At 29.3% G+C, this 18,859-nt stretch overlaps 2 protein-coding genes across 12 annotated transcripts in view; both read left to right on the top strand.

The window, feature by feature from the left end:
• LOC126906581 (uncharacterized) overlaps positions 1-10,406 on the top strand; it is an 80,667-nt gene extending 70,261 nt beyond the window's left edge. For all 9 annotated transcript variants that reach the window (XM_050687288.1, XM_050687228.1, XM_050687220.1 and 6 more), the window contains 4 exons: positions 3,341-4,061; positions 4,142-4,558; positions 4,616-4,979; positions 7,949-10,406. In XM_050687288.1, the coding sequence (XP_050543245.1) occupies positions 3,357-4,061; positions 4,142-4,558; positions 4,616-4,979; positions 7,949-8,832 (2,370 nt within the window). In that variant the 5' untranslated portion in view covers positions 3,341-3,356 and the 3' untranslated portion in view covers positions 8,833-10,406. The remainder of the gene's footprint in view (positions 1-3,340; positions 4,062-4,141; positions 4,559-4,615; positions 4,980-7,948) is intronic.
• A 3,652-nt stretch (positions 10,407-14,058) lies between these two features.
• Positions 14,059-18,800, top strand: LOC126906643 (bleomycin hydrolase). 3 transcript variants are annotated; one of them, XM_050687347.1, is made up of 9 exons: positions 14,059-14,396; positions 16,143-16,300; positions 16,363-16,515; positions 16,966-17,058; positions 17,127-17,264; positions 17,332-17,580; positions 17,989-18,218; positions 18,301-18,421; positions 18,504-18,800. In XM_050687347.1, the coding sequence occupies exons 1-9, from the start codon at positions 14,288-14,290 to the stop codon at positions 18,714-18,716; spliced, it is 1,464 nt and encodes a 487-aa protein (XP_050543304.1). In that variant the 5' UTR covers positions 14,059-14,287; the 3' UTR covers positions 18,717-18,800. The 3 variants fall into 3 exon arrangements, with proteins under 3 accessions (XP_050543304.1, XP_050543300.1, XP_050543313.1); XM_050687343.1 differs by having other exon boundaries at positions 14,059-14,408; XM_050687356.1 differs by having other exon boundaries at positions 14,061-14,306.
• Positions 18,801-18,859: the final 59 nt, after the last annotated feature.

The following is an 18,859-nucleotide window of genomic DNA, read 5'->3' as shown; positions in this document are numbered from 1 at the left end:
GTTTTTGGTTACCAACAATAGGTTATATTTTTAATGACCGCTGTGATTGTGCGGTAAAATTAGTGTTTATTTTTGAATAAATGAATTTTGTCATTGTCAGGCTCGTGTCCCACGTTATTAGTTTTTTAACACATTAAATTTAATCGAATTAAAAATGTATTTAAAGCAAAATAGTCGTTCTTGATCACAGCATTACCATTGACATCATTTTATTTAATTAGAGTGACTAATTAGATAAATATTTCGGTTTATTTTGTTTAATATGAATTAATTTAATAGGATGTTTTTTTTTTTTTCTTAATATATGTTTGCGTTTAATGATATTGCAGTAGATTTTTTTTAATCAAAACATTAACTTTCCAACTCTTGGAAAAAAATTCTAAAAACCGATAACATCGTGTTGTTATTAGAAGTCAGAACACTTAGTCAACACGAATATTTATTTATATCATTCTTGTATTCGGTGTTAAATTCAGGTATACTTCAAGGGTCTGGAACCCCATTGACATTTCAATAAACTCCTTCTGAGGATGACAATTGACGAATGTTTCGTTTAATAATATTGAGTTAAAATTCAATTTATTTCATTTTTTTTTAGCTCATCAGCCTTTTTTTGTAGTAATTTTAAGAGAATATGACAAAAATATCTTTTTCTACATGCAAAAATGCCTCGAGCCCCTTTTTTAGAAAAAAAATTCTGAATTCAACATTACTTAGCGTGTAAGTGTAAACTAATTTCATGTTTCACTTTGATTTTTTTCTATCATTTACGTAATTATATTCAGTTTTTTACTCTTATACCTGTGGCGTTTCGTAATTTAACATGAATATTACGCGATTAATGAAACTCTCGTGCTAAGCAAACACAAATCCAGACGAGTTTTTTCTTTTATCGCGTCACCCGCCAATTGCACTAAAAAATACATAGTTTTATCACGTTATTTGGTTTTTCACCGTTTTGAAAAAATACCTGGATACTTTTTAAAATGTATTCGAATGTTTTATTCTTTCTGACATAGTTTGTTAAAAAGCTCGAATTGAAGTTTATCTACTTGATATGTATCCGTAGTTATAATGATTGCTTTATACATTTACACCTCACCCCTTTTTTCTAACATTGTTTCTCTACCATCAATACTTTATTTAAAAACTATTTTTACGTCGGTGCCAGACAGATATGCAAATATATTACAGAACGGATGAGATTCGACATCTAACCGAGTTAATCCTCGTGGGAGTTGTTTTCCTTTTCTATTCTCTTCTAATTCCGTCTAAATGTGCTGTGATTCACGACTAGCAATCTATTCAATTTGCAACTCATAAAAACACTTACTTTTATCTATCCTGATAAAAATTCTTGAATTCCATGAACAAGAATTCAGGACCAATTCAAACCATATGGACCCGCATTTTAGGATAGTATGTGCGAAACATCCTCACGGCAAACTGAAGTTTTGTAAACGGCAGTTTTGTTAATAAGTCGCGTCAAATAGGCATATGATAATAATTTAAGTGTCATTAATTTTTAATGAATCATGTAATAAATGTTGAAAAGTTGAAAACACTTCCGTACGATTTTTATGTGTAAAATGTGTTGCGTGATTTGTTCGTGTACAACGCTGTAATAACTAGACAGTGTAATTATTATACTATTTTCGTTTGGAATGATCACTAGCTACCAGACGAACTGCAGCTGATGACCACAGTTTATAGTGTCAACATTAATGTATCTGTTATACAACTGCATTACGAAAATGTTTATTTTATACAGACCTGTAAAGATACTTTGGAAACGTATTTTAAAAACAGATATTGATACAACATGGAAAATATTAAAATATACATATCAAATATAATATATTATACATATTAAAATACTCTATCCGTTAAAAATTTGTTCTCGAATACAAATACTTCATAAAAACATAAAATATTTCAATCATCTATATATCGTCATCTTAATGCCAAATTCGCGTTACACAACATTTTGAATTTTTTTATTTTTCGAGAAATGCATACATATAATATGGACGCATATTTTTAAGCATCTTTAGGATAAAATATCTCTATTATTTTTTTAGATTATTGAATATTAAAAAACCTATTTCCATTGTTAGCTATGTAAAAAAATTGTTTTCTTTCTTTCCCCTAAATAATTTCGAAAACCGCAATATTATCATAGAAACGTCGATACATAGAATATATGTAAAAAGAAAAAAACAATTTTATTTTTTATTATTTTACGCTAAATTTAAAATGAATAATTGTCATGGACTGGCAAGAGCATTTTTCTCCTAAATTTTTTTTCACATTCTTCCACTCAAAAATAAGTTTTGAGAAACATTATTAGAATGTTCAGAAAATTTAACGTTATGATTATATTTCTAAAAGTTCTTATTTTTAATACTTCTTAAAATGCCATAGAAAAAATAATTCAAATACAAAATGTTCTGTAAATAGATACATTAACTCAAGTACTTTACAGATCTGAATTGATGTGAATTGTTATGAGATTTTATGTTATGTGACATTTGGTTTTAACGTAAAGGTATTAAAATGAGTTTATTAAAGTTAAAACATCTTTTAAAAAAATTTATAAATTTAAAACGTCTCATAATTTATTACTGACTACCGTTCATCAGGGCGAATTACCATGAATTATATCAGTTACCACAAATTAAAATAGACTTGAATAGAAATGTAATTTTAAATTTTTGTTTTTTTTTATTAATCATAAAAAAAATTACGTAAAGAGCTGTTGGCAAATTTGCTCATTACAACCCCATCCCACCCCTATAAAGATTTATAGTTTGACCATGATTACTCTAGTTTCTTTATCTAACTATTTATGTGGATAAGTAATTATGTGTTCAAGTGTGTTCACCTTTAAATTATTTGATCATACTTTGTTTAACTTTAAAATAATTATATGACAATATTTATTATCGTTTCTCCAATTACTATTTTCGAATTAATTATTTATCCGCCGGCGTTAAAAACTGTTTTTATAGAGCCACACATTAATAAAATAGTGTTTTCGGTATAATAGTAATCTATTATCGATTTGTATCGCTTTTGACTTTTAATAACATAAATAAACAAAATGATGGACAGGCGAGCTTTCTATGGAACGTTTTTGTTTAACATGTCTAAGTACTATGATTATAATTTTAAACTTAACACGCGATCACGGTTCATAGAACACCTACAGTCAACATTGTCATATTAATTGTTTTTTCTTATAGCTATAGTAATTTATGGATAGCCATCCATAATTAAATAGTAATAAACATAAATAAATCGATCTCATTACTTATCGTTTTTATTTTTATCATTGTAGATGTTACGAGTAAATAATGGTTGGCTTGTATTGGCTTATCGGCGCGGCCGTGTTGTTATGGTCACATGTAGCTCATTCCGAGACAGAACTGGACTGGACCATGACATGCAACATGCAAATGTGCAAGTGTCGATGGATAAGTGGCCTGAAGACGGCCGACTGCACCAACGCGTCCTACACGAGTATCCCTAGCAATCTTAGTGAGGTGATACAAGTATTAGACATATCGCACAACACCATTGTGGAGCTGTACGCGGACGCGCTCAAATCAGTGGGCTTGATCAACCTACATAAGTTCATAGCCCGGAATTGTTCAATTGAATCCGTAGATAAAGATGCGTTCCGCGGCTTGGAAGTGCTCATCGAACTCGACCTTTCTGAAAACAACATACACGTAGTGCACCCCAACATTTTCCGGTACGCTTTCCGCCTAAGGAGGATCTTTATGGGTCGCAACTCCATCCAAAAGATACCCAACGGTCTGTTCAGTAACATGTCTTTCCTGCAAACCGTCGACTTCAGCGACTGTCTGATATCTCAAATCGAGACCAAGGCGTTTTTCAACCTCCCAAAACTCACCACAATGATATTAAACAACAACAGCCTGGCCAACGTCAAGTATGAAGTGTTGGCGGCAATACCCAGTCTAGCTAACGGCAACTTGGACATCAGAAACAACCCTTGGCGATGCGATTGTAAACTTCGGCCGTTTAGAAATTTGGTTCGTGTAATTATAAACTACTGATCTAAACCTTTATTAAATATTTTTACAGCAAATAATAACTCTCCGTTTTGTTTTAGGCCATGGCCATGAACGGGCAAGCGGCTTCAGTCCAAGAAGCCACGTGCGCCGAACCTGCCAGATTAGCTAACAAACAGTGGAGTAAGATCAAGCCTGACGAGTTCGCCTGTCAGCCAATAATTTTGTATCCAGCGCAGAGTTCGACGTTCGAACTGGAAACCGACGAGTTGACCATTGGCTGTAAGATAGACGGCGAACCAATGCCTGGGGTACAGTGGGTGTTTAACAACAGACCCATATCGAATTACTCGCACGGTGATTACAAGTTCACAGTGTACGAGAGCATGGACAATTCCATGGCCAAATGGATTAACCTAACAGTGTCCCGGTCGAGACTAATTGGCAAATCCGAATTCAAGTGCATCGCTCAAAACGCCGCCGGGATAGACGAGCGAAAAATCACCGTTACAGTTCAAGTATGCCCTTATACATATATTTCTGTTGGATGGGCATTAGTATTTTACTTTTCACAGGGCGGCAGCGGTAAGGGTATTCTGGGCACTGCGGTTAGCATCAAAGAGTCGCTACCCATCATAGTGGGCTTGGTGGCCGGGATTTTCATTATCATTTTGCTGCTTATCGTTTGCTGTCTGTGCTGTTTTCGACGCCGGCCGCTGACGATGCAGTCTAAGAAATCGCATGCCAACGGGTTCTCCAACGGCGACGTGAACAATCGACACGTCACTTCGCTTGTTTCCGAACCATCCGAGCAACAGAAAAGTCTGTTGGCTGTGGTCAATCCCGTGCAAAAGCCGCCCAGGCGATACGAATCGTCGCCCACCGGCACGGAGATGACAGAACTCAAGAGAAACCTGTTGGACGAAACGTCTATAAGTGGTTAGTATCTGAATATATTATTTTGGTATATATCTCGGAGAAATTTCAACTCTAAAGGTCTTGGTCGGCTGTTTAAAACAGATTAAATATATTTATAACTTTAAACGATAGCGTGTACACGGAAAAAAATTTGCGATAATATTAAAAAAAATTATTCGTGACAACGAAATTTGTGACAAGTTCACTTAGATTCATGTTTTTTGTTACGATAAACTTAAGGGTTAACATGACTTCATTGTCGTGTCCAATATAATACAATGAATCATATTAGTGGTTGCCCAAACGATTATTTTTTCCCGTGTATAATCTAAATTGAGTTCGTTGCACTCGACCACCACGTACCTTTCTCTTAGGACTTTTATAAAGATAAACAATTTAATATACACTCGTTCATTCTTGAACCAGTGAACCATCATCTCCACTTGCTCGAAGACGACGACCTGTAACGTACTGAGTGCGATCGATCCTCTACAATTCCAGCGCACTGTGTCACGAGGCGGTTCCACAGTTTGGGTCTGCTGCTGATAATGACCCGCGTCTTTTTACCTCCTGAAGCAAAAACGATAGGTAAAAAAGTACCCGACGACCATCACTCGTGTGTGCGTCTTTCTGTTTGTGTGTTTGGTATGCCGCACGTTATCAATCCTGTAGAGTTGGCAATATATTTTATTTCTGTTTGTCAAAAATGTATATCGTTCGGACTGTAAATAGTTTTAGAGTGAAACCGCACGTACGGAGTCCTTGGAATCCGCAATATTTCATGTCCCCAGAATATGCTCAGCGTTATTCTCCGAGACAGAGAAATTCCATAGTTGCCGCCATCAAACTCCACCTATCGCATGTCTTGATTCAGTTTAAAATTTAACTTATCTTTCCTGATGGCATATATATATATATAAATTAAACATACACTTTGTACGTGTAATACCGTAATCTATTTAACATGTTAAGGACACACGCAAAGTATAACTCTTAACAACATGAAAGAACGACGCCGTACGCGCAACCAAAACCACAGGTCGGCGGCACTATACCAAAAATTTCACAATTACCGTTATGTAACATTATATTTTCTGGTATAACCGAGAAACGGTTAAAAAAAAAAAAAATTATTTTCTTTGTGTAATATGCTTTCAACGTACAGATTATATACCCTCTCAAAAGCATACTCGAATCGCTGTAAAATAATTTCAAATTACCACCTTAACACTAGTCAGTCACTGTGATGTGGTGGTGTGTTCTATTCACCAACAATAGTTATGACANTTATTTTCTTTGTGTAATGTGCTTTCAACGTACAGATTATATACCCTCTCAAAAGCATACTCGAATCGCTGTAAAATAATTTCAAATTACCACCTTAACACTNATTATTTTCTTTGTGTAATATGCTTTCAACGTACAGATTATATACCCTCTCAAAAGCATACTCGAATCGCTGTAAAATAATTTCAAATTACCACCTTAACACTAGTCAGTCACTGTGATGTGGTGGTGTGTTCTATTCACCAACAATAGTTATGACACGTATATTCTGTTACTGGCATCGTGTTCCCCTATGGAAACAAAACAGCTTGTTGTTTGATTGGGCAGTCTGATTGATTGATTGCGTTGGATAGGTCCATAACGTTATTAAATTCAATTATTTTTTTACGTTTGATTACCTTTGAAAAAAAGTTTGTTTTCAGCTTCGTATTGAAATATCCGATTTTTTTCCCTGTCAAAAAAAAAAAAAAAGCTTATTTATACTAATCGAAAAAGTTGTACGAAATATTTATTGACTTTATAATTTCATTTTGCTCGGTTCATTATTTTTATTAAATACTTCTGAAACCAAAGAATAATTTCTGTTTATTTTCCAAATGCGAGAAATAAGATTATTTCAATTATTATTGAAAGTTGTCAATAATAATTGAAAATAATCATTTGTACAGATAAAGTCGATAACAACACTACCCCGTAGTGAAGCCATTAGGGGTTTAGTATAGGCAACTTAATTGTCGTGTGATTGCGAAACGAGGTGGTCATGAAAATAGTACCAGGAATTTATGAGGTATACGCAAAATTCTCAACAGCCCGACATATCGACACGGTAGTGATGATGTGCTGCCTCTCGAGCATTCACTCGAGACTGATACTTTAAACGTCTTGTCGTTAATCGTTTTACCAGCTGTCATGATGCGCTAACGACGTGTCTTTCTAGATTCTCGTTATTCTCTCACATTCAGCACATACAGATTACGTTACAGTATGTCACTAACTCCTCGGCACTTTTATCACTTTCTGAACACATTATATGTGTACGATTATTTTACAGCAGATTATGTCGTTAAATGCGTTGATAAATATTCTAAAATGGTTTTCGTCGTCTTCTCTCCGGGTCTCACTTAACAATAACGTGATGAATTTAACAGTTTTTTGTTAACATCTCGATTTAATATTTTTTTACCGGACCAACAACAGATTATACGTCAGAAATAAAATAGATAAATAGTGTTCACTTGGCCGACTCGCCAATCACGAATCAGGTCAAGCGTGATTTACCCGTTACTGGCGGATCCGTAAGAAGTATTTAGCTATAATACCCGATCGTTCAATGTTTTCCGCAATAAACTATTTATGAGACGATATAAATTCCCATCATTTTGTTATTAACATGTTGATGCTCAAGCTGTGAAATAATTTTACAGTTAATTATACTGCCATTAGATGATATTTGACGCCCTCATCCAAAGTATTGTTCGCATGATCTGTAGGAGTTTTAAAACGCTTCTAAAAATGCCGTTGTTAATGTTAATTTTTTCGTTTAAATTAGTGAACTAATGATAAATGATTTGACGCCTTAAAACAGCTTCCCTTTCCATATTCTATTTTTTTTTTTTTTTTAATATATATTAATATTATTTAATGATTTATTCGCTTTGCGGTTTTGTTTTATAATAATTAGGTGATGCGTTTTGTAATTTTAGGTGATGCAGACGATCAGTGTTTCGGCGAGTCTGGAGATGAGCTGGGAAGCATCGACGGCAGATCGTACCGTAAAAGTACACACCCGCCCGATTTACTGGCGTTCCCTCGTGGCGGCCACAGTTCGCCGGCTGGCAGTATGGTGTCGTCGATTCCACCCTTCCAGTCACCACTGCACAGTCCCATCTATTCCGGCACACTGCCTTACAACCGATCCAACTCGCCGTTCAATCCAAGACCATCGATGCCACCCGCAGGATACGTGACCATACCTAGACGGCCACGTGTTCCTAGTTGGGCCAGTTCCACTGCAACTACGATCGACGATCCACTATCTCGTTTATGCGAACCAGTCTACGATAATTTAGGCCCTCGAACTACTGCCGATGGTAGTTCTGTCTTGTCTTTAAATAAAGCTGTGGCCGAGTCGACAGGAAATTTGGTCAGACCAACTCCGCAATACAGTCAAACACTTCCACACANGAATTTGGTCAGACCCACTCCGCAATACAGTCAAACACTTCCACACAAGACCAAATTACATCATAATAACGCTCTTATGCCGAGATTGGACACGAATTTGGACAGAGTTCCATCGCCTGCCCCTAGATCTCCAGATAAAATAAATGTCATCAGACAAACTGGTGAGATGAACAATGATAGTAATAATTCATTGCCTCCCAACTATTCTCCCATAGTAGATATGGACTCGCGGAATAGGAGTAGCTGGGCGCCTAGCCGAGTGGGCACGCCTGAAACAGGTGTACTTAAGCCCGCCAGCCAAACAAGCGTAAAGCGAAAAGTACCTCCTAAACCGCCTCCAAAACCGAAAAAAAATGGTGGCCCATTATTTGAAGATGAAGGAGAAGACGGAACTGAAGTTTGAAAACATTAGTGATTTGTTAGAAAAATATTCGTCTTTTGTACTTCCATTAATGAATTACCATTTTTTATATAAAGAAATGACTTGATATTTTATGCATTTATTTTCTTTGGCATACATATTTATTTTTTTCATTCGATGTTTTGATTTTTCAAATTATTATATGGTGAATATTTTGTGTATACGTTGTTAATGTTTAATATTGGCACATGAATTAAAAAATATTATTTTCTGGTTGTGTACGCTGAAAGTAAATGGTTGTAATATATGCATTAAGGAAACATATTTTGAACTCTATTAAAAGACTATCATTTTTTTTTCTTTTAACCCATTTACTTAAAAAAATATATATATATTTCTTAGTTGTTTTTGTATATATTCTTAACTAACAGTTAAATTGTCTAATCAATTAAATATTTAATGCCTTTGTTAATAAAATTGTTTTTAATTTTCTATGCAAATTATATTGTGTAAAATAAAATCTGTTACTATTGACTGTTGTACATTTCATTTTAACATTTTGTTTAAAAGACTTATTTTTCTAAATAACTTTAATTAATTTAACTGATTTTGTTGTTTACGTTTTCATGTATATGTTATTACATTATTTAATTTGCTATCACTATTTTTCATAGAAATTTGCTTACATTAACTTTAAAATATTACTGTATTATAGATATTATTATAATCTTAGTTATTGATTCTACTTAAAATGAAATTGATTTTCATAACAACACAATGTTAAAGTAATTTTTTGCTGCTAAAAGCATAAATATTTGAAAAATTCTCAAACAATGTAAATATTGTACAAGAAAAGAACATTATTTAATAAGGTCTTTTGATAATATTCTTAAAAATTAATTTTTAATCCTTTTATCTTTTGTTATTCTTAATAATTTTTTTCATCTTCGTATTTTATGTAAAAATAATTATTAGTTTTTGTCATTTATAAAGCAGCTGTTAAATTTTAATTATTTTTCTATAGAGAATAATGTAACAACTTCTTAGTAACTTAAAGATATACCAATTATATTTAAATGTGTATAATACGCCTTTATCCTAATTATCTTGCCATTGTGTCAATATTTAGATTACATTATTTATGTATTTAAAAAAAAATATTTAAATTGTAAAAGTTCCTGTATTTATATGAAATTATTTTATTTGTTTTTTGTTTTATGTATGATTATCATTTTTATTATTTTTTACTTTCACTGTGAGTATTTAGCTCCTTAATAATTTTTAATTTAGTTTAAATTTTTAAGAGATTTGTTTTTTTTTTTTATCATAAATTATTTCCTAAATATAGTAATACTAAAAATATTATGGTAATGTTACAAAAATAATGAAAAATTATATATTGTTGTGCTCCCTTTTGACTGAAAATAGAAAGATAAAAATGTATGTATGCAACTTAAAACTGTTAAAAAATAAAGTAGTTGTAATAGCTACAATTATTAAAGATAGACAAAAAAAATATTATGTATATAAATATGTATTAATTTTAAAAAGATTATAATTTGTGTTGATAAAATTATATTTTGTATGAAAAATAAATATTAAGAATTTTTTCAGAACATAGTTATTTATTTAAATTTTCTAAGATCATTATCTGTTTATATTGTCAATTATTTTAGATTAATTTATGTCATAAAATAAAAATGAACAGAAAATTTTACTACTTAAATATATATGCAATGAGGTGCTTAAAGAGGTTAGCTCTTCCAAAACTTCATCAAAAATATTAATATTATTAAAAAAAATTTTAGAGAAGAGGAAAATAAAAAGCTACTACATAAACTTTGTTGAATTTGCGCTCATGCTTATGTTGTTCATTATTATCAGAGCTATGAATTAAAAAGTAACACAGAAATATATTTTGCTTTAGATGTGGATTAAACTCCTTAACTACCCTAAAACTATAACATCTGAAAATAACATTATTAAGTTTTTAAGTCAATAAAAATTTATACTGGCTGGTTAGACTAACTTAACAGAATATATTAATGTATATAATACGTAGATCTATTATTATTTATAATATTAATATTTAATATTCATTTTTTGTATAAATTACTCATATCTTCTTGTTCAAGTAAAAAGATTATATTTTGTTCCACTAATTTGATTTGGTTTTTTCTTGTCTTCATACACAAACATTGAATTACAGTTAAATGTAATTAAATCTATCCGACAGAAGATTTAATAAAAATAGAATTTTATTAATATTTTTAATTCTTTTGCGCTTCCATTTATATATAAATTGGGTGTATTAGGCTATTATTAATTATGTACATATCCAAAAATATACCATACACATAAGTAAAGTAGTAGCATATCAAAGATTTTATGTTGTAGTAATATTCCATTAACTCAATAACATAAGTATATCTTAAAGTATCAAAAGGTTTTTTTTGTTGCAATCAATAGCCGTCTTTTATAAGAATTCTGTTCTTCATTTAACTTCACAATGCACCCCTAGAAATTGAACAATATACATCCCTTAGCGCGTAAAATTTTCAAGATTATCATTACAAAATACATAATTTAAACTGATTACGAAGTTAGTTAACTAAGCATTTCTAATCCTCTCTAAAATAAGCCGATTATAGGTAAAGGAAGTTATATATAATGTAAGACATTATATGTATTTATTAGTTACATTATAATGTAATAATGATGCATAATTTATACATTTCAAAATAAACTAAGTACATCAACTATGAACATCTGAATATTTATATACCTATTATTGTGCGTCTACCGCAGAAAATACAATTTAATAAATTTAAACAAACATAATAAACAAAATAATACCTTCATCGTGTGTAAGTTAAAATGGATAATACTTCAAATCATTTTTTGACTCGTATCGAAGAAAAAAATTCGATTTTTTCACGGTTAAAGTCATTTAATATTATATAATATGTTCTACTAGATATATTTCTAAAATAACAATTTCATACTTTCTGGGTAAATTTTATTAACCCTTGTAATATTCTTTCTTTGCTTACAATAAAATTAAAACCTATAACTTTTTTATTTGTAAACTTGCAGATAATAGATGACCATTTAATGTGTCTTTAACCTAGTCTTAGTTATCGTGGATAGATAATCTAAACTTATTTCGCACGTATTGGCGTTAGTTTATAAATTTAACAAGTCAACTGTAAAACGTTAAAGCAGAAATGATAAAATATTAACCAATGAAAATACTTGACTATGAAAAATTAATCAATAATATAACTAAAATAATAACCATACTTTTAAATGTAAGAAACCGTCTTAATGCTTAACTCGACACAAAAACTTCCTCATTTACCTGTAATTTATAAGCTTTTTATAAAAAAATTACTGTAGTTTATAATAAGGAAAGTGTAATCAATTTTATCTACATTGTATATATATATACTTACATGCATTATAAATTTCTTTAATTATCGTAGCTTAGATGAGTTGTTTTTTTCATGTGACTATTTGTATGNCATCTACATTGTATATATATACTTACATGCATTATAAATTTCTTTAATTATCGTAGCTTAGATGAGTTGTTTTTTTCATGTGACTATTTGTATGTATATAATAAATTGTGTTATAAAACACGTTATAAATGTACAGTAATAATCAGATTCTTAGAATTACAGTTCAAAACAAGTTTTACGTTGAGTTCAGTGTCGTGGGTGAATTAGTTATAATAAAAAAAAAATTTCACAGCAATTTCATGTGTGTTGTTTACTAAAACCAAACTATAAACTTCCGTTGAATTTATATAAGGGGTACTATTAAGGTTTTTTTATATTTTTATTAAAAATGATTTATAATACTCGTTTCAACTTGTACACTCTCTGTAAAAACGATTCATTTTATAAGATTTTGATTAGAAATTTGAAAGTGCTTAAGTTGGTCGGAATTTTAATTATTAGTTTTCCGGTAAAATAGAGTCCTAAATAATTAACTAAGATTATAAATAATCTGATTCTGTAAGTTACTTAATAGTGAATAAGGGTCAAGAAATATTATATTTTAATGAAATTTAAACTAATTATTTAGTTTAGTAATATTTATTCGAGTAGAAATAATATAAATGCATCAAGTTATACAAGAATTAACCTTAAAAAAATATCCAATATATTTTCATAAGTCTTTTTTTTATATTCATGAATTTACTAAGAAATATAACTTTTTCTTATATACTACTTAAAAAATGAATCATAAAAAAACACTAATGAAAAATGAATAGCCATTATATTTTATGCAATTTTTTCAATGTTAAAATATATATTAGATGAAAATAATTACCATAAATGGTACTTATTGTAACGGTATGAAGAACTACTTGAATGATAACTATCGCCATCTTTAATGACCATTAAAGAAAATCATAATTTTAGAAATGGATTTGTTATTAAGTTATTTTATTATTAAAAAATTTAAGTCTTTTTATCGCAGCTAAGCAACAATTTCGAAGACTTTAAAAAAAATATTTAAGTTGAAAACACTAATCAAGTAAATTTTTATCGTCTCTGTTTTGTCATTTTCATTGTATTTGAAAACTAGTGACGACAATCAACAATGTTGCTAACTTATTTCAAGTATGTGCACAAATAATTAATATCTATAACATTTTAAAAATTACAGTGCATTTTTTAAACTAGACGATATCAATTTTGCCTAGCTGATTATATTTTTACCCTTTCTACTTTCACTAGATATTGATTCGAAAAATGCTTTTTGTGCTTGCAATTATAATGTCTTAAAAAGACCACTAAATATATACATACTTCACTACTATTCAAATATATGGCACATCTAATGTCAAAACAAATAAGAAAACTGATTTAATAATAGTGTTTAGATTTTATGTCATATAAATATGAAAAACGGTATGCGGTAATCTAAAATCGTATTTTGTAACAATTTCAAACTTTCGGTTGAATTAGAATCGTACAAGTACTGTAGGCAGGTAATCTGACAATATTATCTCATGCAATAAAACTGTAAGTTGCTGTGATAAAAATAGTAACTATTTTCAATTACTCATTCAATTGTGTTAAATATCAGCAGTTTCTGAAAATCGGAATTTCGGCCTATCAAGACAGGTTTTTGCCTCCACGTACAATGCCGGTCGCCGGTGTCAGTACCTACTCAGTAAACACGCCTCGGTTTTCCCTCTCCATACCGATATGGGTTCGTTTGCCAACGTTGTTGTGTGCGTATGCGTTCTATTGTACCGTTCTCATATACATAGCACATAACTCAATAAACTCGAACACACAGATCAGTGGAACCCCGTGTCGTTAACAGTTCGTAGACGTGAAACTTGTGATTTTTCAGGCATTTCACGTTTGTGTATTTCACTGTGGTTGTGTCTACTGACGGTCCGCCACGACAACTACATTTGCGACCCTCAAGATTCACCGATTTTCAAAATAAAAAATTTGATAGCAAATTTAAAATGTCCAAAACGTTTACGTGTAAGTATTCTCGAATGGCCGTGTGGGCTCTCAGGCGGCTCACTACCCGTTTGTTATTCTCTTCTTCATCCTGTCCAAAAGGATTCGCATGTAAGATTACATGTATGATATCGATTGCTCAATTCATTCTATTTAACTTATTATTTTATTAACTAATAATATTTGAATGACTACATATAAATCAAAGTATAGTTTTTTTATGATTCTCTTTTAAAACCTTATTTATTCATTAAATTAATGTTCATTTAAAATAATGATACATTACATATCTTATTAATGCACACTTTAATTAATTTATAACTTAAACATTTAGGTTATGTTTATTCTCCTATTCATTTCACTCTGTTATTGTACCATACTACCATTTTAGACATAACTCAACTTTTTCATCATTAAAATTTCTTTCATCTCACTAAAGTGAATTTTCCTTTTTTTTATAAGTTATCTTATGTAATTATATAGTGACAATATTAATAATTTTATAAAATTTTCTATCAGAAGTAAACGTAGAACTTATAATTAACAATTTAGGCCTGCGTTCCTTAATATCAAATGATATTTTTTCAATATTTTACTAAATCACTCAAATATTATTTATTGTTACTCTTCAACCATAGTTGATAATAACTGCTGATAATGAATCTGCAATTTATTATTGTAAAATTATCATTGTTCTATATAATACTAATAATAATTTTTTAATTCAATTTTATAGTATTTAAGATTTTCTTTTAAGAATTTTCATCTATTATTTTGTGTCATATAACCAAAATTAGTTATATTAAAGATTGAGTTATATCAGATAATATCACCATAATTAGTGTAAAGGACAACCATTTTTTTTTTTTAACTTATATAATAAAAATTAAAAAAAAACTGTTTATCACTTCTGAAGACCATTTAGAATTTTCAATATAATTTAAAAAAAATTAAAGTTTTAATTAAAATTTTTTTAATATTAGATGTTCTTGAACATAACCTTTTACATATTGTTCGATTGTCTGTGATCATACTTTTATTAGTGCCAAATCTATTAATACTTACTGTTAATAAAGTTAAATCCCAGCATTTGTAATTAAAATTTTATATGCTTTATTATTTACCACTTTAAAATAAACAATATTACAAAATGATTTTATACAATATATAACTAAAAAAAGTTAAAATTCTAAAATAAAACACGTGTATAATGTTTGATAATTTTGAAAAATGATTAAATACTTTCAATAAGTAATATAATCACATTTCTGTGTAACATATGTTATTTCTGTTGTTATAATATATAAAATTATAAGCAAAAATAAAGTGGCTTCTTTGATGTCATGGAATGAAAAACATTTAATAATAAAGCTAATTTACCGTTACTGTGTCCAATGGAATACATTGAAGAACTATACTTAGAATAGCAAGATACAATCTAGATGTCAATATTCACTGTCTTTGTTAGTTAGAAGCATCAAAAACATGATTCTTTTGATAAATTGTTAGGAGTAGCTGTGCATAAATTCTGTTTTGTTGTATTTGGGAAGTTTCAAGGTTGAATAATGTATTTATATATTGTTTTCTCTATGAAATGTGTTTTCGAATTCTCCATTCCTACATTTTTCCATCATCATTACAAAAGCTATATATTATAATTTAAAGAAATTACGTGTATTTTATTTATAACTGGTAATCGTAAATATATCATAAAAATATCTTAGTTTAATATTCTTAAATATTTTTAATTTGTTATTTCCTAAGTTAAATTAGTGAAAATAGGTTTTTTCTTTTAATAAATTATTACTGTCATATACACAAATTGGTATTTCATTTTATTTTATTAATTTTTTTTAGCCACTGTTAATGAAACAAATATTGTAAAATATCGTGAAGCCTTTTATAATGATTCCAAAAACATATTAGCTCAAAATGCTTGTTCTCGAGTTAGTCCAACAGAAGTAATTACATCAAGGGATAGAGTACAAGAATGCCACCATTTTTATTCCCATAAGGTAATATCAATAAATAATTTGAAAAATAAATTGTATATTTATGTAATCAATTAAATTATTAGATTGAGTCTGAAGGAAAACCTGTGACAAATCAAAGAAGTTCTGGTCGCTGTTGGATATTTGCTTGCTTAAATGTGATAAGAGTTCCATTTATCAAGCATTTTAATCTGGAAGAATTTGAATTCAGTCAAGCTTTTGTATTTTTTTGGGATAAGGTACGTTTATTTTTATTAATTTACTAGTAATTTAGAATTAATAAAAAAACAAAAATATGTATAGTTTGGATAATCTTGACCTGTTATATGGTTGTATTAAAAAAAATGATTCCTTCTGAACATTTAATGGAAAATATTTTAAGACAGATTACTTAGTCCTAGCTATTATGTAATTCTATTGTCATTGAATATCTGTAATACTTTTTCTTTCATTTGTAAACATTATTTTGTCGTTAATAATTATTAAGAATCAAATTTTGTTAATATATTTTATTATAATTTTATAATCCTTATTGTAGTATTGCATTAAAAAAAAAAAATGTTATTTGTATGCTATTTACTCTAACTTTTAATAATATACAATTATTTGTATTAAATTAGTTAATTTTTTTATCGCAATATGTGAATTATTAAATTTAATAAAATGGAAATAAATTATCATTTGTTTAGATTGAAAGAAGTAATTATTTCTTGAATGCTATTGTTCAAACTGCAAAACGTGGAGAATCAGTTGATGATAGAACTACAGCAACCCTACTCTCTGTATGTTATCATATTTAAACTAAAATTAATTAAAGTCTAAAAAATAAAATAATTTTTTTACTATCTAGAAACCAATTGAGGATGGAGGTCAATGGGACATGTTAGTCAATATTATAACCAAGTATGGACTAATGCCAAAGAAAAACTTCCCAGAGTCTTTCAGCTGTGAAACTAGTTCCACTGTTAATATTATATTAAATAGCAAAGTATAATTTTTAATTTATATACAATTTAATTGGATACCTTAAAATAATATTTAACTATTTTATATAGCTTAGAGAATTTGCAATTGTATTACATAAACTTGTAAGTGACCATGCCACAGATAATGAGATTAAGAATAAAATTGAAGAACAAATGGAAATCGTCTACCGAATTGTTGGAATTTGTTTTGGAATTCCTCCTAATACATTTGAGTGGAACTACTATGACAAATCCAAGCAGTATCAATCTATAGGACCAATAACACCATTAGATTTTTATGAACAACATGTAAAGCCAATATTTGATGTAACTAACAAAGTAAGTTTAATATTTAGTTGTTAAAAGAAACTTGTTAATTCACAATATCATTTTATTACCAATATTTGAGACTAGCGATCCTAATTGTTAATGAAGTTCTAGAAATTCCTAATAAATTTTGTGTAATATTTATTTATTACTACTCTAATGGTTTCATAAATAAATTGTAGTGTTTATTGAAAACAAATGTTTTTTTTTATTAACTTTATACCTTTACCAACACTTATTAATTAAAAAAAAATTATCTACTAATAATAATCTAATTTGTAATTCTTTTGTTATTTTTCATTAGAAATAACATCATTGAATCATAATATTATTAATTTTAGGTCAAGTACAAAAATTATATTAAATTTAGACTTTTACTCATTAAATTGTAGTATATTACTGAAATATATATTTTTTTAGGTCTGTTTAGTTTCTGATCCTAGACCAAATAATTGTTACGGACAACTATATACTTTAGATATGTTAAACAACATGGTTGGTGGGAGAAAAGTTTTGTACAACAATCAGCCTGTTGAAATTCTTATTAAAGCTGCTCAAGATTCAATTGTTAAACGAGGAGAACCTGTTTGGTATGGCTGCCAAGTAAGCAAAAGATTCTCTGACAAACTTGGTTTAGAAGATCTTAAAATGTAAGTATTACTTTTAACTATATAACTAGTGAATTCATGAACAAATTAACTTATTTTAATTATTTTTACTATAACTATTTAGTCACAATTATCAACTAGTATTTGGTACTGATGTGTCTGTTCCAATGTCCAAAGCTGAAAGAATGTTATATGGAGAATCAGCTATGACACATGCAATGGTGTTAACAGGAGTTAATTTAAATGTAAGTGTTTGCCCAAAATTAATAACTTTTTTATTTGATTAAGATTTTAGTAATCTTAATTTTCTACTGCACATTAACTTAGAATGGTGGTGAACCAAACAAATGGAGAGTAGAAAATTCCTGGGGTGAAGATCGTGGTGACAAAGGATACTTAATGATGACGACTGAATGGTTCAAAGAATATGTATTTGAAGTTGTAGTAGACAAAAGTTTAGTGCCTGACGAAGTTTTGGTTGTTTTCCAACAAGAACCTCAAGTATTACCAATTTGGGATCCTATGGGAACATTAGCTTAAGAAAAAATTAATCATCTGAATAAATGTATAAATACATTATATAACAGAATTTGTATACAATATATAATATAATATTTTATTTTATTATTATTTTTTTATTGCATAAGACTTATTGTCAAAGTGTAAAAAATACAAATTTATTT

The sequence above is a fragment of the Daktulosphaira vitifoliae genome, unplaced genomic scaffold, assembly GCF_025091365.1.
Source record: "Daktulosphaira vitifoliae isolate Bord-2020 unplaced genomic scaffold, ASM2509136v1 Scaffold_1, whole genome shotgun sequence".
Classification (NCBI taxonomy): domain Eukaryota; kingdom Metazoa; phylum Arthropoda; class Insecta; order Hemiptera; family Phylloxeridae; genus Daktulosphaira; species Daktulosphaira vitifoliae.
Note: the sequence above shows the minus strand (reverse complement) of the source record. Positions and strands in the feature narration are given on the sequence as shown.